Genomic DNA, 17,830 nt, shown 5'->3' with positions numbered 1-17,830 from the left:
TCCGGGAGGCGGACCCTGTAGGTTACCAGGGGGTGGGGGCGCGGACCCTCCAGTTCATGAGGTCTGGGGGGCGCGAACTCCATGATATAGTTTACGGTGTCGGGGTGGGGGGCGCAGGCCTTGTAATTTATGGGATCGGGCGGGCATGAACCCTGTGGGGTGGGGCTGGGGGCGCGCGGACCCTGTCGTTTAAGGCAGCGGTCCCCAGCCTTTTTGGCACCAGGAACCGCTTTCGTGGAAGATTATTTTTCCACGGGGTGGGGGGAGGGGGTGGTTCAGGCAGTAATGCGAGCGATGGGGCGGGGGGGATGCGGAGCGGCAGGTGAAGCTTCGTTCACTTTCCCGCCTCTCGCCTCCTGCTGTGCGGCCCGGTTCCTAACAAGCCGCGGACCAGTATCGGTCCACGGCCCGGGGATTGGTGCTCCCTGGTTTACCGGGTTGGGGGGAAGGGAATGCTGCTCCCAGACCTCCCCTATGAGGGTTACGACCTTCGCTACTTTAGATCTCTTTTTTATTCTGTGCTCGCCACAAGCTCCTTAAGTACTGAGCCTTTTTGTGTGTATGTCATTGCTTTATTGCCAGTTAGAATTTTATATCTTTAGGTGTTGAACAAGTATTTATTGAAAAGCCTGTTAAGAGTCTTTGAAGTTGAATTTTGTTTTGACTATATTTGCTTCGTCCTATTTGTATTTCAGTTATTTGAGACACATCTTCTCCCCCACGATTTGTGAGTTGCTTTTATCTGAGGTCTTGTTTTTTTCTTTTAATCCCATAAGGCTCAGTGCTGTGCAGCGCATACCTAGATCTGAACAAAATTTTTTGAAAGAAAAAAAAAGTCTCACATGAGCCATGTAGGTGATATAATTGTGACCAATGTATTTTGTTTTTTTGTGTGTGTTTAATGGTTTTATTATTTACTTCAAGGTGTATCTCCATGAATAACTTAAATGACCCCCCAAATTGGAATATCCGGCCCAGTTCCAGGGCTGATGGGGGTGATGGAAGCAGATGGAATTATGCCCTGTTGGTTCCAATGCTGGGACTGGCTGCTTTTCGTAAGTCATGGTTTTCCTAATGTGTGTTTTCTGGGCTGAAAGTGTGGCGCTCTAAGATCTTGGGCTTTGGAACCTGACAGATGTTGACTGTAAAAAAAAATGTACAATGTGAGAGCTATGAAGACCGTAGCCCAGGATACAGTCTCTCAGATAGCTGTTAGGAACTGCTCTGAAGAGGCAGGGGAGGAGCCAGGAAATACATGTGGTCCAGCATACGTCTCACTTGTCACAGAAACCCAGGTGTGTCAAGTTAGTGACTTTAGTGCTTACCTATGTATGGGAAGATGCAGGAATTTGGGGCCACTGAAATTCTTTCTTAGTCATGTATCTTAACGCTGTAGGGTCCCATGTATCCAAAACACAGAGTGCATTCACCGTGAATCCCTTTCCGGGTGAACTTGTAGGTCAGTGACTGTGGCTAGTGACTTAATCATAAATGGCGGGCAGCAGTCTTTGTTTACAGAGATGCATGTGTACACCCTAGTTTTTTCGCATATGGTACATTCTGCGCAAATTATTTACCCTCTGAGCCTCAGTTTCTCTGACCATCATAACTGCCTCAATGCAAGTGAGGGTTAAATAAGACAAGATATTTAGAGGCGTTTTGTGTGGAGTGAGTTCAGTAACTGTTAGCTCCCTTCAAGGCTGTACTGCTCTGAGGGGGGCTCCCTTGCTTCAGTTGGCCTCATAAGCACTGATGAGGAAGAATAAAACAGGCATAAAAGAAAACTGGTTTTGTATGTCTGTGTAATGTTTAGGAAATCAGTCTTTGGGAGGTTTCATCCATGAAACCTGCTCAGGCTGGCCAGAAATTCTCTCTACTTTGAATCGACTTTGTACCTCTGGGGAAATTACCAGTCACCAGTCAATTGTAATTATTCCAGCTCTTAGCTTATATGCCTACTACATGATGAATTTCCTGATGTTTAGGGGTTGGTTTTATGTTTTGTCACTGTCGCAGAAGAAGAAACTTTCCTCTCCCCTTTTAAGTTCTTCTGGCTGGTCTAAGAATTAAATTGATATGAGACAGATTAACAGGAGAAAATCAAACAAGTTTTTAACATGTATCCATAGGAGAGACTCAGGAAAATTGAGTAACTTACCAGAATGGCATAATCCCTCACCTTAAATACCATCCCAAGCTTAAGACAAAAGAGGATGTTGAGGTTGGGGAGAGTTAGTTACCAGAGGAGACTAGGAAAAGTGCAATAATCAAGGGTAAGGTGGTTATGCAGATTTAAGCTCTAGCCTTTTCCTATGATAAGAGTTTCCAGAAATTTGGTCAACCTCTTCCTGGTACAGCCAGGGAGACACCCTTACAAATGCAGAACTCCCTTATAAATGTAAGTGGTTCTTACAAAAGGGTAACTCCTACTTGGTTTTCAAAGTTTCTCCCATGTCTGCTGTTTCTTAGAAAATAACCAGTTGAAAGTAATCCCTATGCCAAAGAGACATGTTATTTCTTTTTTTGATAGGTAGGAAGTGGATTTATTTAGAGAGAAACACACTCCACAGACAGATTATGGGCCATCTCAGAAGGCGAGAGAGGCCCCAAAATATGGAGTGGTTAGTTTTTATGGGCTGGGTAATTTCATAGGCTAATGAGGGGGAGGGTTATTCCAATTATTTTGGGGAAGGGGTGGGGATTTCCAGGAACTGGGCCACAGCCTACGTTTTGACCTTTTATGGTTGGCCTCAGAACTGTCCTAGCTCTGGTGAGTGTGTCATTTAGCATATGCTAATGTATTACAATGAGCGTATAATGAGGCTCAAGGTCTACTGAAAGTCAACTCGCCTGCACTCTTGGACCTAGTTGGTTCTAACCAGTTTTTGTCATGCCCTATGGCTGTGTCATTCTTTTAAAGGTTGTGCCCTGCCCCCTTCCCTCCTGTTTCATTCCCCCGTCGGAGATTTTACTCCCATATTTTTGTGGGAAGCAGAGGGGCGATGGTCCATCTTCTGAAGTTGCTTTGAGGCTAAGTAGGGGCATCGACCCCGCCTGTCAGGGAGTAAAAATCTCTAGGATGCCTGATCTAGGGGCCCCAGGAGCAGGACAGCTCCTTGTTTTAAGTCGGTATGGGCTGGAATCCTTGCATAGCCATTGTCTTGATGTGGAAGTGTTGTAACTGTTTCCTTAGCCTTCCCATGAATCTTCTTGATGATGAAGCGCTTTTTTGTTAACAGCATCAGAGTACAACAATAACTATCTATAAATGACAAAAGACTTAAAAGGCGTGGTTAACCATCTGATTACATTTAATTTAACAAACGAAATAATCCTAGTTAAATATTTTTCTTTGAGCTACCTCAGGGACCCTCTAAAGTATCCCAAAGTTAGCTGGAAATCCAAAGAACTTTAATTAAAATTTGATATTGGGAAGTTTGTCAAAAAGTTTTAAAAGACTTGGTCAAATAAGATCATAGGTCACTGAGACAATACTTATTTCTTAACCAAAGTTAAAACAGATCTTGAAGGCGAAGTAACTCATGTTATTAAAAGCAGTCATTCAAGATAACTTTGCAGGGAGAAACCAAATCCCGTCTTGCCCCAGCCCACTCCCAACAAAAGCCGTTTACCCAACTAAGTTTAATCCAATCTTAGAGAATCTTGATCGTGTACAACTCTTTTTATTTATTATTTATTTATTTATTTTGTCTGCACTGGGCCCTTGTTGTGGCACACGGGCTGTAGAGCGTGGGCTCAGTAGTTGAGGCGCGCAGGCTTAGTTGCGGCATGTGGGCTTAGTTGCAGTATGTGGGATCCTAGTTCCCCGACCAGGGATCGAACCCAGGCCCCCTGCATTGGGAGCTCGGAGTCCTAACCACTGGAACACCAGGGAAGTCCCAAGATCATGTACAACTCTTTTTTCCAGTATTTTTCTTCTCACTCTTTATACCTTCTTTTACTGAAAACATACATTTTTCCTTAAAAGTTTTTTTTTTCCCACTTCAAGTTACTTTTCTTGCTGACAGAGTTGCAACATATAATAAGGTCTTATTTGACCTCTAGTAAACCTAGGTACAGCAGAAGTACTATACTTAACATTGATGACTCTAAAGACATATCTGTATTAAATCAACAAGTTTAAGCCTCCTTCAATTCCAGATATTAATTTAATGTTGAATATTTCCTGGATCGTGTGAACCTGAAATTCATTCCGGCCAGTTTTATATTCCTGAGTATTTATATAAGCACTTAATTTTTTAAAGTCAATTAAGTAGAGCTTCTTTACAAATTAATTTTGGTAATACTATACATCTACAACACACTTAGATACACACATAGATACATACAAACACACAACCAAACACAGAGACCTTATAGTTCTCATTTGAAAATTTCAGCCCTGAGTCAGGTACAACAAGGTAAAACCCATCAGTTACAAGGGGTTGGATTCAAATTGGGCTTCTGGCAGATGGAGCAAATCAAGGTCACCTGTCTAGATGGCTAAACCCTTTTTTCTAATGTTTACAGAAAAGACACTTAGGATTTCTTTTCGTCCTTGACAAGTCAAGTTCCAAATTACCTACCCCGTTTTTGAAATTTGCATTTTATTTTATTTTTTTAACCCAAATTTTTTTTAAATTTATTTATTTTTGGCTGCATGGGGTCTTCGTTGCTGCATGCGGGCTTTCTCTAGTTGGCGGCGAGCGGGGGCTACTCTTCACTGTGGTGTGCCTGCTTCTCATCGTGGTGGCTTCTCTTGTGGAGCGCGGGCTTCAGGAGTTGCAGCACGGGTCCTCTGCATTGGCAGGTGGATTCTTAACCGCTGCGCCACCTGGGAAGCCCGAAATTTGCATTTTAAAAGGATGCTGGAGATAAGCGTTCCTGGAGAAGTTTAGGTAGACATTTGCATCTTAAAGGCATAGGCAAATGCCTCCTAGGATGACTTTGTTCTCTTAAGGCCAGAAGAAACAAGTTTTTTTTCCCCCTAAGATCTGAGTAGCCACCTCAGTGATATCAAATGACTGACACACCCATTCACGTACGTGGCAAGGTTTCACCTTCCCTCATTTAGCTTAGGAGAGGAGAAGGCCTCCCCCCCAAACTCCTATCAGGCCCCAAATGTCAGCTGTGGTTAGTCAGACCAGTGGCCCCCCATTTTGGTTATGCTGTTTACGGGGATATTCCCATCCGGGTCTTAATAGCCACCAGTTGGCTATTTCCGGCCAAGCCTAGAACCTTGATATTCCGCACTCCTACTAAGGCTTCTGTTGCAGCTCCAGATTTAATCTGTTACCTTCCGCTTCGAATCACTTGGTGACGAGGGTGGTTCCTTTGCCCCTTGAGAACCTTAGCAAGGCCCAAGGGGCCCATTTAAGGGTGGCATGTTGTGCATCCCTACATCACACCCCATGGCTCTGGGCAGGCACTTAAGAGGACGAGAAACGGGAAAGCAGCTGCGCCCTGCTGCAGGGGTGCTTTTATTTTTAAATTATATGGAACACGTCATGAATTTGTGTGTCATCCTCCAGCAGGGGCTGTGCTAGTCTTCTGTGTGTTTTTCCAGTTTTTTGTTTTTTATAAGTATGTGTGCTGCCAAAGTGAGCAGGCAGTGGTACTTTTTATGGAGTGGCCTTATGTGCCTGGATTTCTTAGGTTAGCAGGTTTGAGTAGAGAAAGTGGAGGCTGACAAGAGTAGCATTTATCATTTGTCTGCCTTTACTTTTAGGCTGTGCTAGGGGGCTAAACACCCATATGTTCGATATAATTTCTTAATCTTGTAATAACACAGTTTTGGAGAATCCCTACAAGAAAGCAAAGTTAAAAGTTTTCTCTGATCGCATTACCTAAGCAAGATAACCAAAAAGAAGAAAATACAATATTCCTCAACCCTTCTCAGGGACAAAAAGCATCATTTCGAAAGTATAAGAAAGCAGGAACTTCAAGAATAAAAATTACTATGAACAGCTATAGAAGCCAGAGATGCGTCTGAAAAAACAAACGGAAAATGAAAGTCACCTCAGGGCCTCTCCCAGCCTCAACACTAATTAACTAATACGTCAGTCAGTGTAATATTTTTTTTTGAATTTTATTTTATTTTTTATACAGCAGGTTCTTATTAGCTATCTATTTTATACATATTAGTGTATACATGTCCATCCCAGTCTCCCAGTTCATTCCCCCACCCCTGCTGTCCCCCCTTGATCCATACGTTTGTCCTCTACATCTGTGTCTCTATTTCTGCCCTGCAAACCAGTTCATCTGTACCATTTTTCTAGATTCCACATATATGTGTTAATATATGATATTTGTTTCTCTGACTTACTTTACTGTGTTTGACAGTCTCTAGGTCCATCCATGTCTCTACAGATGACCCGGTTTCGTTCCTTTTTATGGCGAGTAATATGCCATTGTATATATGTGCCACATCTTCTTTATCCATTCGTCTGTTGGTGGGCATTTAGGTTGCTTCCATGACCTGGCTATTGTAAATAGTGCTGCAGTGAACATTGGGGTGCATGTGTCTTTTTGAATTATGGTTTTCTCTGGGTATATGCCCAGTAGTGGGATTGCTGGGTCATATGGTAATTCTGTTTCTAGTTTTTCAGGGAACCTCCATACTGTTCTCCATAGTGGCTGTATCAGTTTACATTCCCACCAACAGTGCAGGAGGGTTCCCTTTTCTCCGCACCCTCTGCAGCATTTGTTGTTTGTAGATTTTCTGATGATGCCCATTCTAACTGGTGTGAGGTGATACCTCATTGTAGTTTTGATTTGCATTTCTCTAATAATTAGTGATGTTGAGCAGCTTTTCATGTGCCTCTTGGCCACCTGTATGTCTTCTTTGGAGAAATGTCTATTTAGGTCTTTTGCCCATTTTTTGATTGGGTTGTTTGTTTTTTTAATATTGAGCTGCATGCGCTGTTTATATATTTTGGAGGTTAGTCCTTTGTCCGTTAACTCATTTGCAAATATTTTCTCCCATTCTGAGGGTTGTCTTTTCGTCTTGTTTATGGTTTGCTTTGCTGTGCAAAAGCTTTTAAGTTTCATTAGGTCCCATTTGTTTATTTTTGTTTTTATTTCCATTACTCTAGGAGGTGGGTCAAAAAAGATATTGCTGTGATTTATGTCAAAGAGTGTTCTGCCTATATTTTCCTCTAAGAGTTTTATAGTGTCCAGTCTTACATTTAGGTCTTTAATTTATTTTGAGTTTATTTTTGTGTATGGTGTTAGGGAGTGTTCTAATTTCATTCTTTTATATGTAGCTGTCCAGTTTTCCCAGCACCACTTATTGAAGAGACTGTCTTTTCTCCACTGTATATCCTTGCCTCCTTTGTCATTGATTAGTTGACCATAGGTGCGTGGGTTTATCTTTGGGCTTTCTATCCTGTTCCATTGGTCTGTATTTCTGTTTTTGTGCCAGTACCATATTGTCTTGATTACTGTAGCTTTGTAGTATAGCCTGAAGTCAGAGAGTCTGATTCCTCCGGCTCCGTTTTTTTCCCTCAAGATTGCTTTGGCTTAGTCGGTGTAATTTTAAGCCTTCCACTTCACTCGCCAAGTTCATTGCCCTAGCCATAGGCAGCAGGCAGCCTTTCCGAGCGTTCAGTAGGGGTTTTCAAGATGGCAGGCTAGTGAGTTTCTAAATAGCAGCCCTTAGGGCTGCAATTGGGTCTTTCACTAAGACGCAGACACTGCAGATCATTGAATAATAGAAACTACCTACTCTTGTCAGCCTCCTTGGGAGTTGATGTTCAGTTTTCGAAGAAGGTAAAAGAGTGGCTGTACCGTTTTGCTTTCTGGCCAGCAGTGTATGAGGGATCCAGGTTCTTGGCGTCCTCAACAGCATTTGGTGTGATCACTATTGTTTTTATTTTGCTTGTTCTTGCAGGTGTATAGTGATAACCCCATTTTGGTTTTAATTTGCATTTCCATGAGGGCTAATGACGTTGGGCATCTTTTCATATACTTATCTGCCATCGGTGTATCCGCTTCCTTGAATCCTGTCTTTCAGATTCAATCTATTTCCTAATTGGATTGTTTTTTTAATGTTGAGTTTTGAGAGGTTTTTGTTTTGTTTGTTTTTTGTTTTGTTTTGTTTTGTTGTCACCACGCAGCTTGTGGGATCTTAGTTCCTTGACCAGGGATTGAACCCTCGCCCTGGCAGTGAAAACGTGGAGTCCTAAGCACTGGACCACCAAGGAATTCCCGAGTTTTGAGAGTTTACTGTGTTCTAGATTCTAGTACTTTGTTGGCTGTCTTGTTTGCAAATATCTTCTCCCAGTCTGTAGACTCTTACTGGAGTCTTTCATGGAGCAAAAGTTCTAATTTTGATGAAGTCCGTCTCATCAGTTTCTCCTTTTATGGGTCATGCTTTCATACCATGTCTGAAAACTCTTTGCCTGGCCCTTGATCCTAAAGATTCTCTCCTGTGTTTTTTCCTATAGTTTTAATTCTACATTTTACATGACAGTCCATGATCCATTTTGAGTTCATTTTTCTGTGAGGCGCGAGACAGGTTTTGTCTCTTCCTTTCCAGTCTGTTGGCCTCTATTTCCTTTTCTTGCCTTCTCGCACTGGCCAGGAATTCTGGGACTTCGTTGGGTAGTTCCTGATCTTGGAGGAAAAGCATTCAGTCTTTTCACCACTAAGTATATGTTAGCTGTGGCTTTCATAGAGTATCAAGACAAGGAAGGTCCCCTCTGTTCCTATTTTTCTGAGTTGCTATCATGAATGGGTGTTGTGTTTCTGTATCAGTCAATATGATCATGTAGCTTTTCTCCTTGAGGCTGCTAATTTGTTGGATTACAGCGATGGGTGTTTGAATGTTGAACCAGTCTTACATTTTTGAAGTGATCCCCACTTGGTCATGCCGTGTCATTCTTTTTATATATTTGCAGAACTGGATTTGCTAGTATTTTGTTTGCATCTTCATGTCTGTGTTCGCAGGAGCTGTACTGAGTATCTTGGTGGGGTCCTCTTCTCCACACCTGTTTCACATTATGTTTTTTATTTCAGTTCCTGCCTTTGTCAGTTTCAGAAGTTCCATTTGCTTTCTTAAATATTTTCTATTTCTCTGCTGAGACTTTCTGTATCTTTGCGTAGACTTTATATTACAATGGCTGCCTTAAACTGTCAGATGACACTAACATCTCTGTCATCTTGGTATTGGCATCAACTGATTACCTTATAAGTCACCTTGAGATCTTCCTGATTCTTGTTATGAAGAGTGATTCCCAACTGAAACCTGGGCATTTGCGGTATTATGAGGCTGTTCTTTATTCATATCTTCTTAGGCTGGCTTCTTGGACAGGGAGAGGTAGCACTGCCTCCTCACTCCCAGGTGGGAGTGGACGTCCAGGCTCCCCACTCCTCCTCCAGCCCGTTGACACCAAGGAAGGGTCCCCTGTTAACTGCTGGGCAAGAGTGGGAGGTCCAGCTCCCCTGCGATCTGCTGATGCTTCCACACGGGAGAATCCCCACATGGCTTCCTCTGCCACCATCACCGCCCCTCAGACTTTGCCCACATGGATGGAGGTGGGTCACAGTGTCTTCTGTGCTACGTAGCAGGGGCAGAATGGTTATTGTTTCAAAGTTTTCTGTCTTGCTAGGCCCCTTTGCTAGTTGTTTGGCCAGAGAGAGCAGACTTTTGTTGGGGCTTTTAAAGGAGATCTGCATCATTGGCATTTCAGCTTTAAGTCTGGGATCTACAAGGCAAAATGAAGCCCCCAGGGACTCACCAGCATGGTGTTCCTCGGGTGCCAAGGTCCCTCAACAGTCTGCCTGCCGCTCTCCGCATTTCTGGGTCGTCTTGTGTTAGTTTTACATACGACGTCCAGGTTTTTTGTTGTTCTTAGCAGGGAGAATAGGAGAGAGTACTTCTATTCCATTTTCCCAAAAGCAGGAGCCCCAGCGCTTTTACAAGCCTTCTGAGACTGAGGCTCGAAAAAGTTGTGTCTGTGCAGAGTCACGAGGCGGGACTCCCCGAACGGACCAGAGCTGGGTGTCCAGACGTCCGGTCCACCAGCCTGCACTCTGGTCTCCGTACCTCCCTGGCCACCTCCTCACCCAGCTTGTCTCCACGTCCCTGTGCCACCTCTTCCAGGAGGCCTTCCTGATGAGAGGTGTTCTGTGGTCTGATGGCCGGTGTGTGCCTGGGTGTGTATCGGCCTCCCTGGCTCTGTGTGAGCAGCGTTGCACTTTGGGTTATTATAGCAGGACTGGCGCTCTGCTTCTGGCCTCCTGTCTGCCCCCTCTGCCCATGCCCCCTCATCTTCTCATCACAGCCAGGGCGCTCAGTCTGCTTCCTGAGCGGAGTCTGACTTTCCCAGCGTCTGCTCCAGCGTCTCCTTGGCATAAGCCCTGTGCCCCTGGACAGCAGCTCCTGGAAGCTCTCCTGTACCTGTTCATTCTGCCTAGAGGGACCTTTCCTGCCAACTCCTACTGGCCTTCCACACTTTGTCCACATTCACCCAAAAGTGAATTAGTCCTTCTCTCCTCTCTTCTCCACGCATACCTTTTGCCTGCCTCCAGGGCGTGTTGAGTCATACTATGGCCCCTTCTTTCCTGGTCAGCCCCAAGGAGGAGACAAAGACGGCATGTGCGTTGGAGTTGGAGTTGTCAGCTGGGATAGGATTAGGGGCTGCTTTAGTTGCGGGAGGACGAGTTTGGTCTCCTGGTTGTAGGATCGGGGCGGCAGCACCGCAAGTGAAGAGGCTCTCAGGTGCGCGGGAATGCTGTCCTCGCGAGGTGACGGCTGACGTTGGGGACTAGATGGGCTTGCCTGGGAGCTGGGGAAAGGCCACACAGCAAGCAAGGACAGCACCTCGGGTGTTGATGGGAAGGGACCAGAGAGCAGCAAGAGAACCAGAAGGGGGACGGACGCCGTAGAGAGTTAGAGAAGGCAGGAGAGAAACGCGTGCGCCGCCTTGGCTGTGTTTGGCGAGCTGGGCATAAGTGACACTTCAAGCTGCTGCTCTTGGTAACTTTGCCACTTAGGCTTGTTGGGCAGTCCTTCTGTTTTCCAGAGGACGCGGATCTGTGCTGCGTTTTGCACGTACAGGCTGGACAGGTGACCATTGTGAGAAGCAAGGACTCGGCGTAGCTGCCCCAGCGTTTATGAAGTTACTGAGCAGGAGCGCCGGTGCAGAACGCGGTGGAGGTCCTGTAGCAGTGAAAGCCGCGCGCTGACGTTTATCTTGTTACCGGGACACACCGGCCTCTTATTGGCGGGACGGGGAAGGATTGGTGACGACACCCAGACCCAGGCGCCTGCTGGCCGCAGGCTTTGTGGTCATCAGACTCCCTTTCTCTGTCCTTGGACTTCTCCGTGCAGGAGAGGCCAGAGGCCTGGTGGCTTCTCACTTTGTGGGGCAGAGCGGGGCATTACCCACCCCAGTTGCCTGCACCCTTCTGTCCCATGTTTGTTAGATTACAGTGGAGCCTCGTCTTAAGGCTGAACTTCCGACTCCTTGTTTACATGACCCCCTATCAGAACAGAAGCAAACACGTTGGGCTTCAGCTGTTTACTAGTGATGACCAGGCAAAGCTGAACACGCTTTGAACTTTACTCAGTTCTTAATAGCCTAGCCAACACTCTGAAGCACACTCACCCATACTCATTTCTAACCCTTGCCAATAGTATGCCGGGGCACCGTAGCCAGAGTAGGCACAGGGTGGTAGGCTTGGGAACAAAGGAAGGCAACGGTGGCTCTTCTCAGCCATCAGACGTTAGGAGGAGGCTGAAAGGGGTCCTGCAGCCTTGCGCTTGTCTTTGGGGAGCCCTGATCTGATTTTAAGATAAGAACTTTGCAGTTGTATAGCTTCATTCAAAATGTTGTCTTTGTTGTACACAACTCTTGGGACTTAAGATTTTATTGAAGTGCCATCCTTAGCTGCTTTATGTTTTCTGTAAATATATATTATAGAACTTGAGCTTTGACTTTTCATTGTGTGTGTTTTCCTCCTCCACTTTCTTTGTGTCAGGTTGGATTTGGTCTAGGGAGTCCCGAAAAGAGATAGAAAAAGAGAGGGAAGCATACCATCAGAGAACAGCTGCCTTCCAGCGGGACCTCGAAGCCAAGTACCGTGCCACGATCTCAGAAAGTCGGCGGGCCGTGGCACAGTTGTCCCTGGAACTTGAAAAGGAACAAAACAGAACGACTAGCTACCGAGAAGCCCTCATCTCTCAGGGGCGCAAGATGGTAGAAGAGAAGAAGCTTCTGGAACAGGAGCGGGCTCGGGCCCTGCAGGAGAAGGGGCAGCCCTTGCGGAGCGCGTACCTGAGCTACCTGGGCAAGGAGGAGGAGTGGCAGCGGAGGGCCAGGCTTCTGCTGAGAGACTTCGAGGACGCTCTCACAGAAAGACAGAGCGTCTACTGCAGTCTGCTTCTCCCTCGCCACAAGCGGCTGGAGATCGAGAAGAGCCTGCTGGGCCGAGCGTCCACCGACCCAGTTGCTGCTGACCTGGAGATGGCAGCTGGCCTGACCGACATATTCAAGCACGACACGTACTGTGGTGACATCTGGAACACCAACAAGCGCCGAAACGGGAGGCTTATGTGGCTGTATCTCAGATATTGGGAACTACTGGTCGAGCTGAAAAAGTTTAAGAGCGTAGAGAGAGCCATACTGGAAAAGTAAGACGGGGGTGAATGGCTCAGCGTCAGACTGTTGTGTGTTCTGGGTTATCCGATGCTTTCCTTCTGCCAGCGCTCCCTGTGTTGTGGCCACGCATGCACAGCCACCTCTCAGCAGTGGCCTTCCACTCCCCCCACCCTCCGAGCAGGACGGCGAGGCCTCAGGAGACTCTCCGTCCCCCCCAGCGGCTAAGGACGCAGTCTCTCAGAAGCGTGTTTTAAGCCATCAATATTTTATTCAGTGGAACAGGGTAACCTCATAGCTTTAGGGGAAAATTGTTTCTAAGAATGTGAAATATAATATCCATCCTTACTGTAAGTCGTTTTTTTGTCTGTTTTCATCACTCCCTAAATAAATCCTTTTTTCTCCTCAAATTACTGTTCTCTCTCCTAAAACTACAGTTAGAAGTTGTCCGGTAGTGGATAGGACTGCCTAATAGATGAGAAAGGTAGGTAGTGATACCGTCAAGGTTTTGTGGTGTTTTGAAGCTCTTTCCCACCAAAGGGGAAAAAGTGTTTCTTATTTCCAGTTGATACCCTTGTGTGTGTTTATAAGCAATGACATATAATTAAAACACCTCAATTTAAAAGCAACAGTGCTGCTTTTTATGTGTGTGATACCTTACTCTTTATATTTTTAAACAGATTATCTCAATTTTTACTGCAAACTTAGACCCATTTTCCATAAAGTTAATATGACACGGCCTTTGTGCGCTTTACGCACGTCACTCACGTCATCCTGACCCTAGTGCTGTGCCCTGAGCACTGTTCTTACCCTTGGGCTCCGGGTCCCCAAGGCCACCCCACACTTGCTCAGGACTCAGCACATGGTTGTACTCACAGCTGAGACTCGTCGTATAGAAAGGATACAAGGCAAGGTTAGTAAAGGGACAGGCACATGGGCAACGCGGGGAGACCAGGTACAGCTTCCAGTTCCCTCCCAGGGGTCACACGGCCATGCGGATGCTCTTCAGAAACAGCGTCCGGGGTTTCTGCGGAGGGCCGGTCACACAGGCACCCTCTGCCTGGCACAGACCCAAATTCCAAACTCCCAGAGGAAAGCAAGTGTCCAAGCTGTTGGCGGGGTTTGGTCACAGTGATCCACTCTTACCAGTTGATGGTGGAGGGAACCCTCCCAAATCCAGGTCCCAGGTGCCAGCCGAGGGCCGACCTGTCAGCAGGCCTCTCAGGCCCACGGTCTCAGGCCTGTGGTGTGAGCCCTTCTCTGCAGCCCTCATTCTACAGGTGAGGGGTGGGAAGTCAACCTGCCCGAGGTCGCACAGGTGGTCCTGGAGCTAGTATGAACCCAGGCAGCTTGGCTTCAGAATTGCCCTGATCCATGTGAAACCAGGTCCTTTTCGAATGACTGAGCGGGTTTTCCGGGCTGATGCCTAAAGTGCTGTTCCCCGCCTGGCTGTCCTGCTTCCCTAGACATCAGGGCTTTGGTAGCAGACAACAGGGCTCAGTTCTGCTAGCTTACACAGCTGAGGGGGAATTTGTTTCAAGGCTACCTTGTGGAACCTCAGGGCAAGGATGGAGAGTGATGGCTGGACCTCAGAGGAGAGCCAGAAATGGCTAGAAACCAACACTGGGAACCTTGCAGTAATGACCTTCTGGCCTCAGATCTCTGCATGTCTGTTTAATCTTCTCTCCCTGCAAACCAGCTTTCTCTCCCCGGGCCCCATGGTGAGAACAGCTGCCTTGTTCTACTCCCGTGTGTGGCGAAGCCTGGGAACTACTGGGTTGTGCTGTGCCGTGGCTTGTGAGCGCAGTGGGAGCAGAGAACCAAGAAAGCGGGGCTCAAACGCCAGCCACTGGCTCGGGCAGCTCCGAAGGAGGCGGCAGGCCCTTCAGCAGATCGAGGATTTGCGCTCACCCGTGGGATTGCCAGCGGCTGGTGGGGAGAGAAGGGGATTCCTGGGATCTAGTGGGTGGCAGCTGATGAGAGAGGGCGCTGCAGGCTGACGTCTCCGGGTCTCTGGACGCGGCCACTGCACAGAGGGTCTGCTGGGCCTGCAGGTGTCTCCTAGTCTGAGTATATAATTGGAAAGAACCGTCTGGAACAAGAGTTGCTAAGGTAGGAAAGAGAAGTGGAAGTCCCTGAATCTGCATCTCCTCCTTGCCAGGATGGTCAACAGGAAGGACTGCTGAATTCCTGGAGGAAGTGCAATGATAAGTCCACCACAGGGGACGAGGGGAGGCGAAGACGGTGGTCCCAGAGTGTCCATCATGGTCCCCATCATGTCCCCATTCAATGCGACTGTCTGGCCCATGGGAAGACCAGGTGGGTTTGTGCAGATGATAGCCCGCTCGGGCTCACTGGGAGGAGCCCAGTCGAGTTTGCCGTGTGGCATATTCATGCCCTCCTGGCCCTTGGCACTCTGTTCTGCTCTTCACCTGCTGAGCGTGTTTCTTTCACCCAGATTGCCTTTGCATGGGAGCCACGCCGTCTGCAGCACGAGAAGCACAGGAACGCTCCTGGGCCCTGACAGACACCCACGACCGCATTCGCAGCCGTCACCTTGGGCATCCTCAGGGCCACCAGTCTCGGGCTGGGCAGGTACAGGTAAAACCCATCGTGGCTGCAAGTGGCACATTCAGTGTTGGGGCTGAGCGGGTCCACAGGAACAAGTGAATTTACATGCACTGGGGTGAGTGGGAGGCGTGGTCCCACTTGGGCTGCTCCGTGTGCCTCAGAATTGCTCCAACGAGCCTCCCAGCCTCTCCAGCTTCACAAGAATGGGTTATTCTTCAGCGTGGGGCAGGGTGTGGGAAGCCGGTGTTCTGCCATGGGAAGCCGTTGTTCTGCCATGTCGCAGATAACGCTTATCAGGGAGTAGCCCAAAAGGCTATGTGCCACACGTGCGCCACGACGAGCCAATATGCTAATGAAGGATCAGAATTGCAACCAATAAATTGTGAACAGCACATATCTTGTTGAGTTAACCAGCCAACCACAGGTTGCCACAGGTTATAGTGCATTATAAAAAGCCAGTGTGAACAAGGCTCGGGGTCTTCCCTCCATCTGTCTGAAACCAAGCTGTACTCCAATAAAGTGTGATACGAGAAGAATCTAGCGTGTGGTGACTCGTCTTTCTGCTGGTCAGAAGCGGCTCGCCGCAAGTGGTGCCGAAACCCGGGAACTTCGCACCCCGCGTGGGGGACCGATTCAGAACTCGACACACGGAGTGGACCGTCGGTGAGTAGTCCAGGATCAAGATCCAATTTGGGTCCCAACAAGATTAACAAGAGTCGTGGAAGAGGATCCCAAGGGCGATGCAGGGCGCTCAAGGGATGATGCTGAGCTGGATGGTGTTGATGGGCCTTTCCCTACTCAAGGCGGAGGACAAGATGTTTTGGGGAATTAGCCGGTCCTGGCCAGTTCCTCTACCGGTCCATTCCCATAGCAGAGTGCTTCCAATATTTTATTCCACCAGTTGTGAGATGAATACAGCCTGCACTGTATCGTTAGACGATAAATGGGTACAATATAATGCTACAAATTTTGTTTTAAATAATACCCTTTGTTTTAGTTGGAATGCCTCTGTGGACTGCATTCATTTAGCTCGAAAAACCTTGACTGCCTGGAATAACCCACTTACGGGAAATCAGGTTCCTCTGTCTATGCTAAATGAAGCCTTGACCAAAGTAGTACAGGGTCAACATTCTGGCTCTGGTACAGGGAACTCTAGCCAGGATGCAGTGAATGTTACCACCTTACTTTTGAGACATGAGGGCGTGGTCCCCCTACCGAACAATACAAAAAATTGCACTAGGTCTAACCGGACCAGGATTGCTCCTTACTGCGCAGCCATTGTCAATTCACCTCCAATTTTTACCCCTTGCCAGGACCAAACTTATGCTAAGTGTCAGCTTACCTCTGGATTTCAGTTCTCCCCAGGTTTAAACTCTTATATGGGGAGAAAAAAGAAGGATGATAATAAGACGGTCTGGTACTATGAAGGGTGGCCTTTCTTTTCTTGGCTATTGAGAAATCAAGTAGGGGCAAGTACAGACATTTCCCCTTTTGCTATGTTACAAGATAGTAATGGCACCCTTTTTAATGCTAGTGGAGTGGCAAAAACGTCCAATGGGACACGATACAAGCTTAATGTGACCTCTTATGCATCTGAGTTATATAATTATTCCAGAGCAGTAGCTTCGGTTTGTGTACAGTCGCCATTTATGTTTTTATTAACTAATGATAGTCAGGGCTGTGGTAACGGCAGTGTATGCTGGCTATCACAATGTTGGAATGGCTCTGTGGCGCAGACTGCCTTATTGGTCAGGGTACCTACCTTTGTGCCCATCCCAGTCCAGGCAGACCCCAATAATTTTCCTCTTTTGAATTTACTGCGCGAAAAGCGAGACTTTGGCGTAACAGCTGCCATAGTCACCGCGGTCGCGATATCTGCTGCTGCAGCGGTCACCGCTGGAGTGACCATGGCTAATCAAGTACAAACTGCACAGGCGGTAAATACTATAGTCTCCCAAACCTCCCGGATTTTGGAGGATCAAAATAAATTTAATAACCAGCTGATGAATGGGATTTTATCACTTAATCAGCGAGTAGACTTGCTGGAAGAAACCGTGGAGGATGTTTACAGCATCCTACAAGTAGGATGTGTACAAAAGCTGGAACATTTCTGTATCACGCCTCTTCCTGTTTCAGATGCCCTGAACCGGAGCAGGGAGATTGGCAATTTCCTGAGAGGAAATTGGTCCCGAGAGGCTGAATTGATGCTGTTAAACCAGAAGATACAGATTAAGACTTTAAATGCTACTAGGCTATACCCCGTTACGCTTGGGGACTTTACTACCTGGCTGTCCTCTACCTTTACCTTCTTTAAGGAGTGGGTCGGTGTAGGGATGTTTGCAGTGTGTTGTATGGCGGGACTTGTGGTGTGCCTGTGGTTGATATGTCGTTTACGAACTCGGACAAAGCGAGATAAGATGTTGTTCACGCAGGCATTGGTGGCCATTAGTAAAGGCGACTCCCCTGGCGCCTGGCTCTCCATCTTGAACGACCCGTAGTGATTGCCCTTGCACAAAAAGGTTTATGACCATTGCACTTTTGATGGGAATCACGAGGCAACATCAGCCCCTGCACTCCGCGGTCCGTGTGGACATTGCACGACGGGGAGGGTGATGAGCCAGCTTCTCGAACCAACTCTTGCTCAGCGAGCATCCCAT

At 47.2% G+C, this 17,830-nt stretch overlaps 1 protein-coding gene and 1 non-coding gene across 2 annotated transcripts; one reads left to right on the top strand and one right to left on the bottom strand.

Annotated features, from left to right (window-relative positions):
* The first annotated feature begins 927 nt into the window (after positions 1 to 927).
* Positions 928 to 12,647, top strand: CCDC127 (coiled-coil domain containing 127). Its single transcript, XM_065874977.1, has 2 exons — positions 928 to 1,055; positions 11,986 to 12,647. Exons 1-2 carry the CDS (start codon positions 935 to 937, stop codon positions 12,639 to 12,641), a joined length of 777 nt encoding a protein of 258 aa, XP_065731049.1. The 5' UTR covers positions 928 to 934; the 3' UTR covers positions 12,642 to 12,647.
* LOC136121753 (U6 spliceosomal RNA) lies at positions 5,490 to 5,600 on the bottom strand. The gene has a single exon (XR_010655769.1). It is a non-coding gene; the product is annotated as a U6 spliceosomal RNA (small nuclear RNA).
* Positions 12,648 to 17,830: the final 5,183 nt, after the last annotated feature.

The sequence above is a fragment of the Phocoena phocoena genome, chromosome 3 (assembly GCF_963924675.1).
Source record: "Phocoena phocoena chromosome 3, mPhoPho1.1, whole genome shotgun sequence".
Classification (NCBI taxonomy): Eukaryota; Metazoa; Chordata; class Mammalia; order Artiodactyla; family Phocoenidae; genus Phocoena; species Phocoena phocoena.
The sequence above is the reverse complement of the archived record's forward strand: the minus strand, read 5'-3'. Positions and strand labels throughout refer to the sequence as shown.